We start from the raw sequence: 15,584 nt of genomic DNA on the forward strand, positions 1-15,584 counted from the left end.
TAATAAAAGCAACAAAAGCAAAAGCAGCATGAATGACCGACTTACATGTAAAATGAACTTGACAACCAGTGTCGGACCTAAAACATTTGGTGCCCCAGGGGAGTTTCACCTGGCCCACCATTATTATTATTATCTTTTACATTTATATTTATTACTAACAAGAAAGAAAGCCGGCAAACCAACAATAATAATAATCACATTAAGAATGGTATGGAATTCAGTATTCTGCTTTTGCCTTTTCATTGTGTCTTAATCAAGTGCTCTCCCCCTACAGGCCGCTTCACCAATTTTTTAAAACATCTTTATTTAACATCAGATTAAATTGAGTTATACTGTTGAAATTCAGATACAGTTTCTTATATTTTTTAAATTATCAATACATAATTATCCAAAAAAAAAAATAAAAAATAAAATTCGCATTATATAGGCTACAACATGCTATTTTCAATCTTGTTTTGGGATTAAAGTAGCCTATCAAACCGCTGTCCGCGAGCGTGTAAAAACAACAAACCTGGCAACCCCGAACAGACGCTCGGTGATGACGTCAAAACACCGCGACTCACCACCGGTAGTAAACTGACCAAAAACAAACGTGACTGTAAACTGAGTGTTTATTTCATAATTAGGTGCGCGCGTGAACATTATCGGCAGTAACGGCGCTGTTTTTGCTCCATCATGAGTTCGTCAATGCCGCAGAAGCGTTACTACAGACAGAGAGCCCACTCAAACCCGATGGCTTACCACACGTTTGACTAGTGAGTGATGGTGGACATGTGTCTCTGTCTCTGTCTCTGTCTCAGTCTCACACCCGCACATCACACTGCCTTCAGCTAACGTTACGATTGTCAGTCCTAATATGCTGAAGTTGACAGGAAAGTTCAGCAGCTGCTCACTGAAGCTAACTCTGGTAGAAATGCTACAGGTTTTGTTTTTAGTCGCCTTGGATTTGAGATGTTTGTCTGCGACATATATAACATACAATAAACAGCAATGAAAAGTTACATCATAGAGTCATCAGCCGCCTCTGTTACTCTGGGGAATCCACTGATTTGCACGTTTCTCTGCTCCTCAGTCCTGTGTGTCCTGAGGAGATGGACTGGTCCGAGCTGTATGCAGACTTCTTCACTGGAAACCACTCTGACAGAGACACCCCCAGAGTTGAGTTTGCTGACATTGGATGTGGATACGGGGGTCTTTTAGGTAATTATGTCACTGATCTAACCACCTTCAGTTGTCCTTGTCGTTCACATTGTTAATTATTTAAACTACACTTAAATGTAAAAACTTTTAGACTTTGTACAAAAATACAAATTATATAGATATGAAAGGACCCACAGTCAGAAAAAAAGGGGGAAAAATCAAATCAAGTCAAATGAGACAAACTAATAACAACAGCAACCCGTCTTCTCTATACATATACATACATACACATACACGCTACAGTGTACACATACATACAAAAACATCTCATCCTCTAGTACTCTCCACCACTGCTAAAGTATTACTCCCACCTCCAGTTTGCACAGGTCATAGTTTTCCTCTGTCCTCATGTCTCCTTCTCTCGTGTCTCTGTGTGTCCTCGTCCAGTGGAGTTATCTCCACTTTTCCCAGATAAGCTGATGCTGGGTCTGGAGATCAAGTGAAGGTTTCAGACTATGTTCAGGATCGCATCCGGTCTCTGCGTGCCTCAGAACCAGGCAAATACCAGAACATCGCCTGCATCCGCAGCAACGCGATGAAGTACCTCCCCAACTTCTTCTTTAAAGGACAGGTAGGTTTGTGTGTGTGTGTGTGTGTGTGTGTGTGTGTGTGTGTGTGTCTGACAGGAGGAGGAATGTTTGGTCCTGAGAGGTTGCAGTTTCATCTTCCTGATAATGCAGCGAGTCAGCCCAGCTGCATGTGAATACAGTTTCAATTAACAAACGCCCGAGACCCTTAAAATATCAACATTTTCACCACTTCTGATAAGTCTGCAACGTTTCATGAGTTTTTTTAATTTTGGCAAAAACCCTCAAAAAGGCAACTCATTGGAGGAAAAGAATAATAAAAATTCCTTAAGTTTCAATAGTGTCCTCGCACCATGTTTGGTGCTTGGATCCTAATTAAGATTCAGGATCCCCAGGGGCCATGGGGAAATCTAGAAAAATCATGGTTTATCACTTTTATCTTTTTTTACAGGCCTGGAAAAGTCAAGGAATCTGTAAAAAGATTTAAAAAAACAAAAAAGTCATGGAATTTTGTTTTGTAATGAAATCCCTTGATATAACCTTCCTCATAGGCTAATGTAACATAACTTGGTTTCTGCAACATAAAACTTTCATTTACCATCATGTACATTTCTCTGTTTTCTCCCAGAACACGTCTCTTCCTTCATGCGTGCCAGCTAAATGACATAATATTGGAGTAGCGTTTGAATCTGATATATTTAAAAATTGTGGGGTAAGAAAAAAAAATTGGGGGAACCCTGACGATAAAAAAGTGTTTTCTTTAGCCTTCTGATTGCACAGTATTTTTAGTCATTCAACATTGTTTTAAAAATGTTAAGACTTTTTTTTGTATTGGAATTGTTGTTTTTTTTCCCCCAACTGACAAACATCCCACACTTTTTATGGCAAATTCTGTCATTAATTCAGATCAGGGCCCTGTTCTCCAGGATAACATGCTCTAATGGGGCTCAGATAATCCTGTTGATTCTCATCCATATAATGTTTTTTTTGACAGCAGTTTAAGGATTCAGTTGTTGAACACAGTTGATGTTATCTTGAAACACAACGCATTCTTATTTTTAAATAAAAATAAGTAGAGAGTTGAAACCATGATACATACATAGATTGGCTGAGAGCAGGTCATGTGACTGCAGTGGAAACCCTCCCAGCATGCACTCAGGTGATACATTCATGGACTTCAGTCTGATGTTATATGTTTTCCTAAATTGTTACAGGTGTTATGTTGTTGTTTTTGAACTTCAGTGTAAATAAGATGTTTCTGGTGAATGTCAGATAACTAGTGATGTCGGTTGTGTGCTGTGTTGGGTTCTCCCCTAAGAACATTTTCATAGATATTTATAATCCTGCTATAAAAAGTGAACACTTGATTTTGTATTTCTTAAAAAGCATTTTTCATCGGGTGAACAATTTTTTGGTAAAATACCTTTGAAACCTGGATGCCTGATCTTGTGCTGCTTTTAGATGCCTTTCACTCATGTTTTAAACCTTTAAAACCCTGAGCAAATCTGTTTGATTTCTTTAAAAAACATGGTAAAAAAAAGCGATGAACAAGTTGAAATACCATGCAAACTGAGCAAAATGAGTAGATTACATTTCAGTGAAATATATGCAAGTGATCTTGATTTTCATTGTTTTGTTTTATTTTATTATTTTTTATTTTAGCATCATATTAAATGCTTTGTGTTCTTGCTCCAATGGTCTTGAATCACTCCGTTTTAATCGAAGATGCCCTTTCGCTTAGTTTCTCCAACTTTATTTTGCTTGGCTCTTTGTTTTATTGAGTTTTCTTTTGTTGCGTGTTTAATCATGTTTAAGTATAGGTAGCTCTTAAGTAAATTAAAGTGTAGTAATTCAATCAACATCCCGTCATCCAAGAATAATATAGCAACACTCTTTTATTATACTGTAAATAAAGGCCTCGAGCCATTCAATCTGAATATTAGTTGATGTGTTGGGTTCACCGTGAAACGTCTTGATCATGATCCACCTAACGATCATCCTGCACCTTTGCAGATTTGGCCTTGAAGGGCTTAGTGTTTGGACAGTTTGCCCTTAATTTTAAACCAGCTCTGTTGAACCAAAAAGATCCAGACTGGTGTCAAATTGTCAGCACTCTATTCTGGATTACTCAGGTGTTCACGGACCAAAAAGCTTGGATTCAGTTTTTCACTGAAATAAGATTTGTGGATTTTTTTTGTATTGGATACAAAAAAGATGATTGCAAACATTTTTTTGACATTTTCATTTGGATTTTCAGTTTGTTAGAACCAGATGATTTTCTGCACTTAAATGAACAGCTTCCCTCATTTTCTTTGTCCTGCCCCCCCCACATGCCCGGCCTAACTCAAACTGGCCTTCACCTACCTCTGTTTGAAGCCTCCATTCCCCTCGAATCTCCTCAGTTAACTAAAGAAACATAATTTACTACCAGCATCTGGCTTCCAGCTCTTTAGCTAAGCCTCATGGTCGCTGTCTTTACACTTTAATTGTGGCTCATTAATTTAGAACACCTGCATCATATGTTATACAGTCCGGTTACTAAAAGTTAATCCGTGCTTTCCGGCCAGTCAGAAATACACAAGTCTCAGTAGACATGGTGTGAACAGACCAGCACACAGTCTAGATTCAATGTTGCAGCTTTACAATGACTTTATTGGTAGGACGAAAGGGAAACTGGCCACAGGGTAAATGTGTCTGACTGTAAATTTATAAGGCAGTTGACTGGAAATAACTTCAAATGCAGGATATTGTCACTGTATCTTAGATTCAATGCATTCATCAATGTTTTCATTAATTTTCTGATGCCTCAGGCTTTAACAAATACACTGAAGTTTCATTCATAGCATTGACATTTGAATTCTAAATTAACAAATAAATGTTGTGCTGTGGAGAAACAGCTAACATTCAACACCAAGCCATACAAGCCATTAAATGGTCCCAACAAACTGACATCATAGGCTTTAAAACCTGAGCAAACTGGCTTGATTTCTTTTAAAAATGAAGAAAGTAGCAGATGAGCAACTTGGAAATGACACAAAAATGAACAAGAAATTGGTAAAAAAAAGTGCAAGAAAATTACCTGAAAATGAGCAAAATAAATTCAAAAAAACAAAACAAGACAAATAAATGACTTGGGAAATTGTAATCATTTTGAGACCTAATTTTAAATTGTAATTGTTATAATTAATTAATTAATTAATTAATTAATTTTTTCAAACATGGGTAAACCTGCTTAAAATAGGCTATAGCCTGCTTTCCCATTGCCAGTAGAGCAGAGTTGTGTACACGGTGCTGTAGCAGACTATGCAGCAGTATGCCTTTATTTTGTGTGTGTGTGTGTGTGTGTGTGTGTGTGTGTGTGTGTGTGTGTGTGTGTGTGTGTGTGTTGTTCTGGAATGTCCAATCAGCATGGACAGAGGTCTGTGAAAACTTTACGGTGGTTACTTCTCGTTACATATCTTTTACTTATTCAGTTTCTTTGAAACTCAGTGCAGAGTAATTTGGATTGATGTTTTAATGTAATGCTGCTCATGTGGAGACGAACAGCAATCAGTGGTCATTGCATTTTACCTGTTAATAGATGAAATTTGTGCGTACACCTGGGTGTTGTGTTTACATCAATGGGTATTGGAGCTGGAGGCGATAAAAACCTGTGTCTACTGTCATTTAACCCGGGTATTAATGCCGACTGTACATATTCCCATGGCATTAAAAAGCCAGATGTTAGCAGGTTTTTTTGTGCGGTGAGAATTAGGCTCAAGTTTTCAAGCTTGATCAGTATCATTAGCTAACTTCAATTGTGTAATATTTTGCTTCTACGCCTCTGTTGAGAGCTTCTTTATATATGTGCATTTGTCTTTTGCGCATGCTTATACATTTCTGAAGATGAATGATCAGTAACTTGCCGTGAGGTCATAACAGGGAAGCCACGGCATTGTGAAAGCCAGATTAAAGCTAATAAAAAAGTGTTTCTTCCATTCACTTTACAAATAGAAATCACAAGAAAATTACAAATACAAGTTTATTTTGCAAAATATTATTGGTTTCGAAAATGTGATTTACAAGGAAGACAACTTCGAGTCCCTGTGAATGATTGACAGATGATATGTCGAGAGCAAGGACGGATAATGACATCGCTACAAACAGTTATCCTCTAACAACTGCGGCACCCCCCTAGAATGCAATGCGACTCCAATCCCTATTGTGTCACCAGCCATCGGCATACGTTCTCTGTGTTACCATAAGAAATACCACGTGCTGACCTTAAGCTGAACGCTGGGAAAGACTGCAGTGTGTGCGATCTTGAAGCAGGAAGTTTTAACTTTGTCAGTCTTGTAAAATGCATGCTCTGTCCACCTGAATGTTACAACTCGTGCCCATAAAGTAGGAGCACTTCAGTAGGTTGACTGTTTTATGTTACAACAATGACAATTATGCAAGTTGTAGACGGTATTGTCATAGAACGTTTGAGCACGGTACATAGTAAAATAGTACATCGCCACATCTCTCCAAACTGTATTTGCATTGCTAGATATAACCGAGGGTCGTTTTATGCAAACTTGGTGGACCGATGCTTTATGTGCTAACTATATGCAGAAATAACACACATGATGTTCATTGGAACTGAAGTGGAGCTCATATACAAAGGTCTGCGGTTCTATAACAGCAGCGTGGCCTGCAATAACCTTAAATTAAAGCTGACAGTCTGTTCCGGCGCTGCCAAAGTAATAAGAATACGCATGTTTCTGACCACAAATAATTACTTTCCTCATGTTGGACATATGGACTGAATTAATTTATACGGATTGCTCATTAAATCCAGGATTTCATAACAATGGGGTCATTGAATGACACGCAAGGCATCGCATCAGCTGAGTATAGAGCGGTGCAAGACGGCATTTATCCGTTCCAATTAGCTGCAGTAATCTATGACTTGTTGAAACTCGCATTAGATTATGCAGTGGGCTTAGTGTACCAGGGTTAATTTAGGTACCCTGGATAAAAAACGTCACCTCAAATGCCCCGAGGGAGTGTAAAGTAAACCGTGAACACGGGGGAGTTGCTGTGACACATTTCTGGAATACAAATTCGTAAACATAGATTGTATTATTTAATAATTTTAAGTGTGCTATTTCATGTCATTTAAGATAATATGACAATGACCTCTGCAGCCCGAGTCAAGGCCAAAGTGAGATTGGAGATGTATCAGAGGACGTCGGCCTGGTTTCGAAGTCCGTCTTGGCTCCGCGTGTGTGGTTGCTTTATTTTGCATGTAGCTGCACTCCCTGCAGCTCATTCATTAATTGAATTTCTTGACTCGCAATTATTTACCAGCTATAAACGTGTTTCTAGCTGCAGCCCGTTTTCGTATTAACTGCTTCCCCTCCCTCGTGATTTGAGCAAAACTGTTGGAGAAATAAAAGACGACCACCCAGAAAACTCAACATCTATTCTCAATCCCTCTCACATGCATGATGTGTTTCAAGTGTTGAAACAGCATTTTCCAAAGACCCAAAATACTTTTTTCCCTCCCCTTCTTTTTAGTATGTTTTGTAACCAAAAATGAGTTAAGGTTTTTCCATCCTCCATCAGCACTGAAGTGGCCCCCGAGGCTGCAGCAGTCCCTGGTGATTATCGCCACACCTTTCTGTCTATACCTGACGTTATTTATTTTAACTAATAAAAAGTTACTGGAATGGTTTTTAATGTATCAGCCAGACTGATATCAATGGAGTCTTCACTTGTCAAAGACACAGAGATGGGGAACTTTATGGGGGAAAAAAATTCAAGAAGGGAAATTCCATTTTTGCAATCAGCGGTGCTTAAAAACAAAACACACAGTATAACGGGGGGCACGTTCAGGTGATTACGATCATGCCTTTTTAGAACCACGGTGTCAAAGTGCATAAAAATGTAACATTTTATTTTTATTCATGTGTGGGAATGACAGAGTAATAACTATGGAGTGTTAATGTTTTTATTCTGTGCTTACGTTACCATTTATGACCTTTTTGTGTCTTTCAGCTCAGTAAGATGTTCTTCCTCTTCCCCGACCCTCACTTTAAGAAGACCAAGCACAAGTGGAGGATTATTAGTCCCACGCTTTTGGCAGAGTACGCCTACGCGCTGAGAGTCGGGGTACGTAAATAAGTAAGACTTGCTGCAGCTAATGCTGAAATGATTGTTCAGTCAACAGAAATTAAGTTTACAATCATTTTAAATTGATATTTAAGCTTTTTATCAAGCACCAGTTCCATCAGCAACATTCACTGGCTTCAGCTCCTGAGATATGATGATAAAACACTGTATGTTAAATACATTAGGGGTTTTTGACTGTTTGTTTGATAAAACCAGACATTTTATGAAAAGCTCTGAGAAGTTCTATTTCTCACATTTTTTCGACTAATGTTTAATCCCTTAGTCTAAATGATAAAATGATAGGACAAAAAATGATGGGAAAATTAAAGAAAGATTAACTGATAATAAAATAGTTGTAAGTTGCAGCCCTTGTTTCGGCCAAGCTCGTTGTAGATCAGTATTTATTTAATTTACAAATATTGTTTAAGGGCTCTTTGTTCCTCTATTGGCATGCAGCAAAGGGCCAAGGCCGGACGAGAACCCATAGCCGCTGTGGCGAGAACATGGCCTCTGCACATAGGGTGCCCACTCTACCAGTTTAGCTACTGGGCGCCCCACAGTTCAGTATTTTTCACAGTGTTTTTGCTCTGAACATTTTTTTTATAATTGAAGTAAATGCAGTTCATTCTGCATTGAGTTTAAACTTTCCATTTACATGAAAAGGGGGAAAGAGAGGGGTGTGACATGCAACAAATGTCCCAAGGCTGGAATTGAACTCCAACGTATTTTCAGCATTGGACTAATACACATGTGGTGCTCTATTGAGTATTTATGGCAGAAGGACCATACATACTCATTTAAAGCACAATGCCCATGTTCATCATAATGAAGGAATATGTCACCAGTGTTCATTTTAATGACAATTTTGGGGATATATTCTTTGGAGGACAAAATAAATGAAAAAAATATTAACAACAAAAATTACAGCAAAGCTGTGGTTTATTATGCTCTGAGGAGTAGAGATGAGATGAAATAGTTGGCTCTTTAAAAGAGATCACAGTGGCCATCTCAAAGCATCGCTCGGTTTCCTTTTGAACACGTTGCATTAGCGATTAGCTTGCCTTGCTCTCTTAGCATAGTGTTAAATTTAACGGAGGCAAGCTAGCTCACGGTCAACACCTCCCTCCAAAAGATGATTTATGATTTCTCATGACTCGTAAACAGACGCTTACTCATTCGGCCATCATTTAATGTAATTCGATGCTAATTTCATTTTAGCTCCGCTGGTCTGCCTTAAGAACGCTGTTCATACATTTTCGAATGGCTGATCTATTAAATCTCAGTTCTACTAAGTGGAACATGATGCTAAATTTAGCACCTCAGGAATATAAAGAAGTAGTAATATAAATAACTTTCGGCGTTTTGTCATGAAAGAAGTACAGTGAGTCAGTTACACGTTCTCAGCGTGGAAACACAGAGCTTAAGGTATGCTCATGGAATTTTTATAGCCAGGAGAAATAATCCGTCAGCAAAACCCGTTACAGTTTCATGAAACTGTCTGAGAAAATTATGACAAACATTAAACTGATTTCCACTGACTAAACAAAACTAAACTAAAAAGTGACTTTAAAACAACAGCAATAAAACGAAATTCTTGTCAAAATTGACACTGTGTGTCACCCAGTTTTACAGCGAGGGCTCATGGATGTGTTGGTTTTTTTTGCATAGAGCAATAAGATAAATCTGGCTTTAGCTACACAGACAATACTTGTTAGCATGACCAATTTATTGTTATTTTTGGCTTTTAATGGGATTTCTTGACAAAAAGAACATTTATAGTATTGTCAACTTTATGCACTAAGATACTGCAGGTTTTAAAATATCTGTTACTGAGTCTTTATCCACCATCCCAACAGAATAAAGGAGAAAAGGATTTCATTCGCTGACTTAGCAGAAAACCAAATAATAGTTAAACAACAAATTGGCCATTCGTCATCATTTTATCAGTTGATTGCAGTGTGCAGAAATCCATGAGTTCACAGAAATAAAATTGAGCAACCGGTGTGGCCTGCAGCTGGTTGACGTCTGCACACGCCCTGCGTCCGCATGTCAGGGCTGTCAGAGCAGCAGTGGGACTCTCGAATAAGACACAGCCGCTGATGGGGGTGGTTGGGAACAATGGAAGGCTTGTGTCTAAATTTTGCTTTATCGTTTTACCTTGTGTGTGTGTGTGTGTGTGTGTGTGTGTGTATGTGTGTGTGTGTTGGCCTGTGTGCATTGATGCATTTGTGTGTGTAAGCCCCACAAGGGCCTTCAACGTTGGCACGCAGCCATAACTGTGCTGGTGGGTGGGGAGGCTGTCAAGAAGATCATGACTGCCACATTAATAGAGGCAGTTTAATGCCAAAATGAACCTCCATTAAAGGTCTATTGTTGTGTATCTTTTGAATCACACTTCACTGGTCCTGAAACAGTACACAGGTGTGATTTGAGTCTGTCTGTCATCCTCATCCCACCTACCTAAAAAAACAACCAAAAAAAACCAAAAAAAACCCGTATGTGCCGACGTGCACTTGTGTGGAAATCTGTGCCATTGCCAGGTTTTCTAAGAAATCCTTGTTCTAGTAATGTTATCTGTCCAGCCTCCAAAGTAAACTCCAGTGACATAGGTGATTAACCTCTGTGTTGTATGTAGGTTATTTTTTTCTTTTTTTTTTTTTTTTTTTTTTTTTTAGCAAGGACCGTTGCTCTCCAGATGTGATGAAACCTTTTAACTCTAATGCTGAAATGTTGGTTTGAAAGAAATATTAAAAGAGAAGACTAGCGTATTTTTTTTTTTTTTCTCAAAAAAAAAAAAAAGACTGCCATGTCTTTATTTTGTGGACCATAAATGGGTGTGTGTTTAGCCACCAATGAAGCTTAGGTAACATTTTTTTCCTAGAACTGTGTTAATAACCTCCCTGTGTTTGTCTGGGCATTATCAGGGTTTGGTGTATACCATCACAGATGTGGAGGAAGTGCACGTCTGGATGGTGAAGCACTTCACTGAACATCCACTGTTTGCACGTGTCCCTGATGAAGAGCTGGTACGTTGAAGTGGAGTTTTTCATCCCTGTGTTTTTAAGTCATCTGCTCATTAAAGGAAAAACAGACCAACTCATGATCTGAATGAGAAACAGTTTGACGTTTCGGGTTAGCCGCTTTTCCACTTTTCGTATTTAGATAAGAAAATTAATATCACTCTCACGTCTGTGTACTAAATATAAAGATAAGCTTTAGCCATCATCTGATTAGCCCAGATTAGGCTTCATTTATGGTTTAACCTCGTCATTAACCTTGAAGTCCCACCAGATAAATTAGTCTGAAATTAGCTACTTTTGTTGTGTAACATTTGTGTTGGTTTGTTGACAAGTTAAAGTAGACACAAACAATTTATAGCTCAGTTTAAATGAAAAGTTGGATATTCTGGGAAACGATTTTATAAGGTACCCAATTTAAGATGATGTCAGTCCAGTCGGATTTATCTTTTCAGTACAATATTTTTGACTTTTTGCTCCTTTTTTTTCCATACGGAATTTGAACATTTGAGTGGGGTTTGGTACGTAATATAGTAAACAAGCCAAGTTAGCCCTCCGAGCTAATGTATGGAGATTGCTGACATTTGCTGACACATGTTTTGCTGACACATGTTTTGCTGACACATGTTGTGCTGACAGTAGATATCAAACAAAAGCCAGAGACTGTGTCGTATTAAGTTGCTGTGAGCTGTAAATTCACAACATCTAAGCAGAAGGTAGAAGAAAATGTTAGCTGTTAATAGTAGCTTCAGATTTATTCTACAGACATGAGAGCAACTCTCTACTCACTTTCAGCAAGAATGCAAATTAACATGTTTCCCAAAACAAATTCCCAAAATGTTTACTTTAATGACAGAGTAAGAGAGACAACGGTGGGAGAAACAAACTATGTTTTGTTTGTTTTTGGTACATATAACAAACTAAATTAATGATTTAAAATAAATGAAAGGTGTGAATGAACGGTGACAAATTAAAGTTTAGTTGAGTTTGTCAGCCACTGCCCTTAAATGTAACTTTGTTCAATCTTATTTTGACAGGTTGATGATGTCATCATAAGTCGATTGGGTACCTGTACAGAGGAAGGAAAGAAAGTGCAGAGAAATGGAGGGAAGAATTTTCTTGCAGTTTTCCGGAGGATTGAGCATTGGAATTAGAAACTAGACCATTTTTGGACATGAAATGAACTGAAACAAACACGGAGGACTACGCTGCTCTGTGGATCTGGAGGCTGTGGTTTGTTCCCCAGCGGAGGAACACTGGTGTTTGTGGGGTTTTTTCTGGTATGAATGGACAAACGTTTGCAGGATTAGTCTAGAGGATTTGTGTTTTTTTTTTTTGTTATTTTGCGAAATTTATGTATTTCATTCCTCAGCTCACAAAAGACACAAGGGGAGGAAATCATAAAGTCATCCCTGTTCAGAGTAGATCTTGTGAATTGTAATGTTTTGCTTTTTTAAATGAATTTTTAGAAAGTTTCTTTTGCTAGTGCCATTTCTGATTTCCTTTAAAGCTGTAAATTCTTTTAGTAAAACAAAAAGTCAGTGTTTGGGATTGGTTCATTGTAGTGATGATCAGTACTTTGTAGGCATTGAGGAGAGCAGGAACAGGTGAACTGAATTTGGAAAGACTGTATGAGAGTTTTGAGTTGCAATTATTTTTTTTAGTCTTTCTCACACAAGGACTTGCTTTATTCAATATTCAAGGTTTGTAAAGGACTTCAGGTTTAAAACATTTTTTTGATGATATAATTTTGTTGGTTTTGCAGCGCTAATTGGCACTATAGGCGGCTGAATCTGAAATGGATTGGTTTATGGAGTCATTTGCCAACAGTCTAAATCCTGCTTGTTTGCTCTGGTCACTGTCCAGTTTAAAAGATATACCTGCATGCTGCAGCACATTCTGCGAGCAGCAAACTGAGCAGAGAGGATTCAGATCAAAGGGAAGATTGTGACACAATCACGTTTAAGATCTCTTTTTGACGAGGCTAGTAAAATGACTTGTTTAATTAACACCTGCATGTCTGATTGATTACCAGAAGTTCTCTTTAATGTCGTTTAAATAGAATCCACTTATTTAAACCACAAATTGACCACAACTGGTGTTGCTCCTACATGTTATGATATCCTGAATAAACCCATAATCTCCATTAACGAGGCGTATCTGCTGAGGATCTTTGTGAAGTCCAAATCAAAGGAGACTGTTACAGAAACAGTGGTTTTCTGTGCTCATTTTATGATTTTTTTTACAGGTTGGTGTTCTTGTCTGTCAGGAGTTTGGAAACGGGACAGCGCAGGTTTGAAGCCCTTTAGCTGCTGCAGGGGGTGGTGATTAAAAACAGGACAGCACATGCCTTAGTGATTGAAACACCGAAGACACTCAGACACTGGAAAAGGTTACATAATGGCAGAGATGAGTAGAACTCATAAACATAAGTTTGTTTTTTTTTTTTTTTCAAAAAAGGAACAGTTCACAGAAGAATCAGAAATACACATTTTCACTCTTACCTGTGGTGTTATTTATGAATCTAGATTTTTCTGGTGTGAGTTGTTGAGTGCTGGAGATATCAGCAGCAGTGTCTCTTCAGAAATCATGATCCGGCCACTTAAGATAATCCACAGACTTTGTTGTCAGCAGTTTCATGTCGGAACTATTTTCTGTCTACCTAACTACACCCTCCGATTGCATCAGTGCGTAGAAGGAAGTGTGTCTACTGCTAGCTCACTTTGCACCATAGAACTAGTCAACCTTACAACTCTGTCGAGTAATATGCCATTAATGTTTATGTCTTACTGTCATGAGCATGGGTCTCTTGTCTATGAGTAGATGCACTCTTCCTTCTGTGTCGTGATACGGTTCTATTATATTGGAGAGAAGGCAGAAATCTCTACAGCTTATTTCTGCAGCGCTCAGCAACTCAAACCATAACAATCTAGACTGATAAATAGCATTACAGTGAAGAGGAAAATATGGGATGAACTGTCCCTTTAACATTTATAAAATGTTTTACTTTTGCACTTTCTGGTAATGTCTTTGTCATAACCAAGTCTTAACCAAGTGTGAGCGTTTTTAGACCAAGACAAGACCAAGACTTGGGGTTGAGACCAAGTCAAAACTAGACCAGGTGTGTGAGACTGAGACAAGGGTGAGTAAAAAAGTGGTGGATTCAGAGACAAGACTGAAGACTGAGACATTAGAAAAAGTGGTCTTGAGACAAAGACCGATCTCAGCAACACTGCACTCTAGCATTAGTTGGCCATATTTGACAGGACACTTTCTGAAACATAAAGTATACAAAGTTAGTACAATTTATTCTTTTATTTTCAACTTATGCTTCGTACTGATACAAATATATAAATTGCTTCCATTATTCTGAGAAAACTAATCTTGAAACAGTATCTGTGAACTTGCAGTGTGTTCACAATGTGTGACTTTCCCATCTCTCAATATTCTGCAGCACACAGTACAGAATGTACTTATTACCATGCGCTTGTGGGCTAAAGTCCATCTGTGAATACATCAACATGTAAAATTCATGCCCACTCTCATACGGCAGTATTTGCTCAGAGCCTTGACACTGAGCAGCACCAGGCTCTGATTGATTAGTTAAAGCTTTTAATAGTGAATCAGTCTCTGTGGACATCTGTGCCAATGAAAAACATATTTTCTGATCCACAGGCATTTATTCTTATGTAAATAATTATTCCTGTTTATACAATAGGCCATAAGGGCAGAAACTAGGTGTTCAATCAACATTTTTATCATTTAGATTCAGAGATTAGTGATTCCTGGATGACATTAATCATTAAATAAGAGATGGTTTAACTGAATGAAATAAAACCAGAAAGTGTGCTTTGTGGCACATTATCAAGCTTAAAAAGCGCTTTTTTAAAATCATGTTTGTCGTGCATTTGCTTTTTGCTAGAGGGATGTGAGAAAAAAAGTGGCGCCTCACTCTTTCAAAGAAACTCCATACAAAAGGACCACTTACTTGGATTTGCCGAAGCTTTCAGACACATCTCGTGACCTTCCATGAGGGCAGAGAAACCCCATCTGCTGAGGAAAGGCAACAAAATCCCCAAATAAGTGGAGCTTGAGGCATTTATTTGCCAAACTTCTATTTCTGACTTGCAAGCTCAAAGCTCTGACTCATGTCCTTCCAGCTCTACATATGCTTTGATAAATTCAGGATGTATTCAGAGAATTTTTTATGGTGTGATAAATTTTTACCAGTCCAGTCTATCAGATCTGCGATGTTGATGAGGAGCCGCTGTTCTCTTATCGCTTATTATTGCCATGTGGCAATGTAGCCATTTAAGTTAACTAAAGTGCATTTTAATACCATCAGGTCATCAAACGAGTTTAATTAAATGCGCTGCAGGGGAACCAAAGACAGAGAAACTTAATGATTAGCATTTGGCAACACTAGTAAATCAATGTGGATGTTGCCTTCATACCCAAAGAATTTGTTTCATCTGGACGCCACAATGCTTTTCAGGTCAAAGGGTAACCCCCTCTGAATGTGCTTAGAGGCAGCTGTCCACTGCTTTAAGTTTTAATACGCCAGGATGTGTTAAAACTTTAGACACTGAGTTCATTGTCACCTCTCTCCACTGTCAGTTTCATCAGTGTAAACCAAGTGCAAATGATTTGGCTTCGAGCTGCACTCGTCCCCGTCAGTACTCTCAGTTCAAGCTATGAAGGT

The 15,584-nt window shown here is 38.3% G+C and overlaps 1 protein-coding gene across 1 annotated transcript; it reads left to right on the plus strand.

Annotated features, from left to right (window-relative positions):
- The first annotated feature begins 549 nt into the window (after positions 1-549).
- mettl1 (methyltransferase 1, tRNA methylguanosine) lies at positions 550-13,023 on the plus strand. Its single transcript, XM_042497449.1, is given in 7 exon segments — positions 550-755; positions 1,073-1,200; positions 1,588-1,635; positions 1,638-1,771; positions 7,752-7,865; positions 10,790-10,891; positions 11,920-13,023. Coding segments are annotated over 7 exon segments (723 nt in total). The 5' UTR covers positions 550-675; the 3' UTR covers positions 12,037-13,023.
- The last annotated feature ends 2,561 nt before the right edge of the window (positions 13,024-15,584 follow it).

This window comes from Plectropomus leopardus, chromosome 2, assembly GCF_008729295.1.
Source record: "Plectropomus leopardus isolate mb chromosome 2, YSFRI_Pleo_2.0, whole genome shotgun sequence".
Classification (NCBI taxonomy): Eukaryota; Metazoa; Chordata; class Actinopteri; order Perciformes; family Serranidae; genus Plectropomus; species Plectropomus leopardus.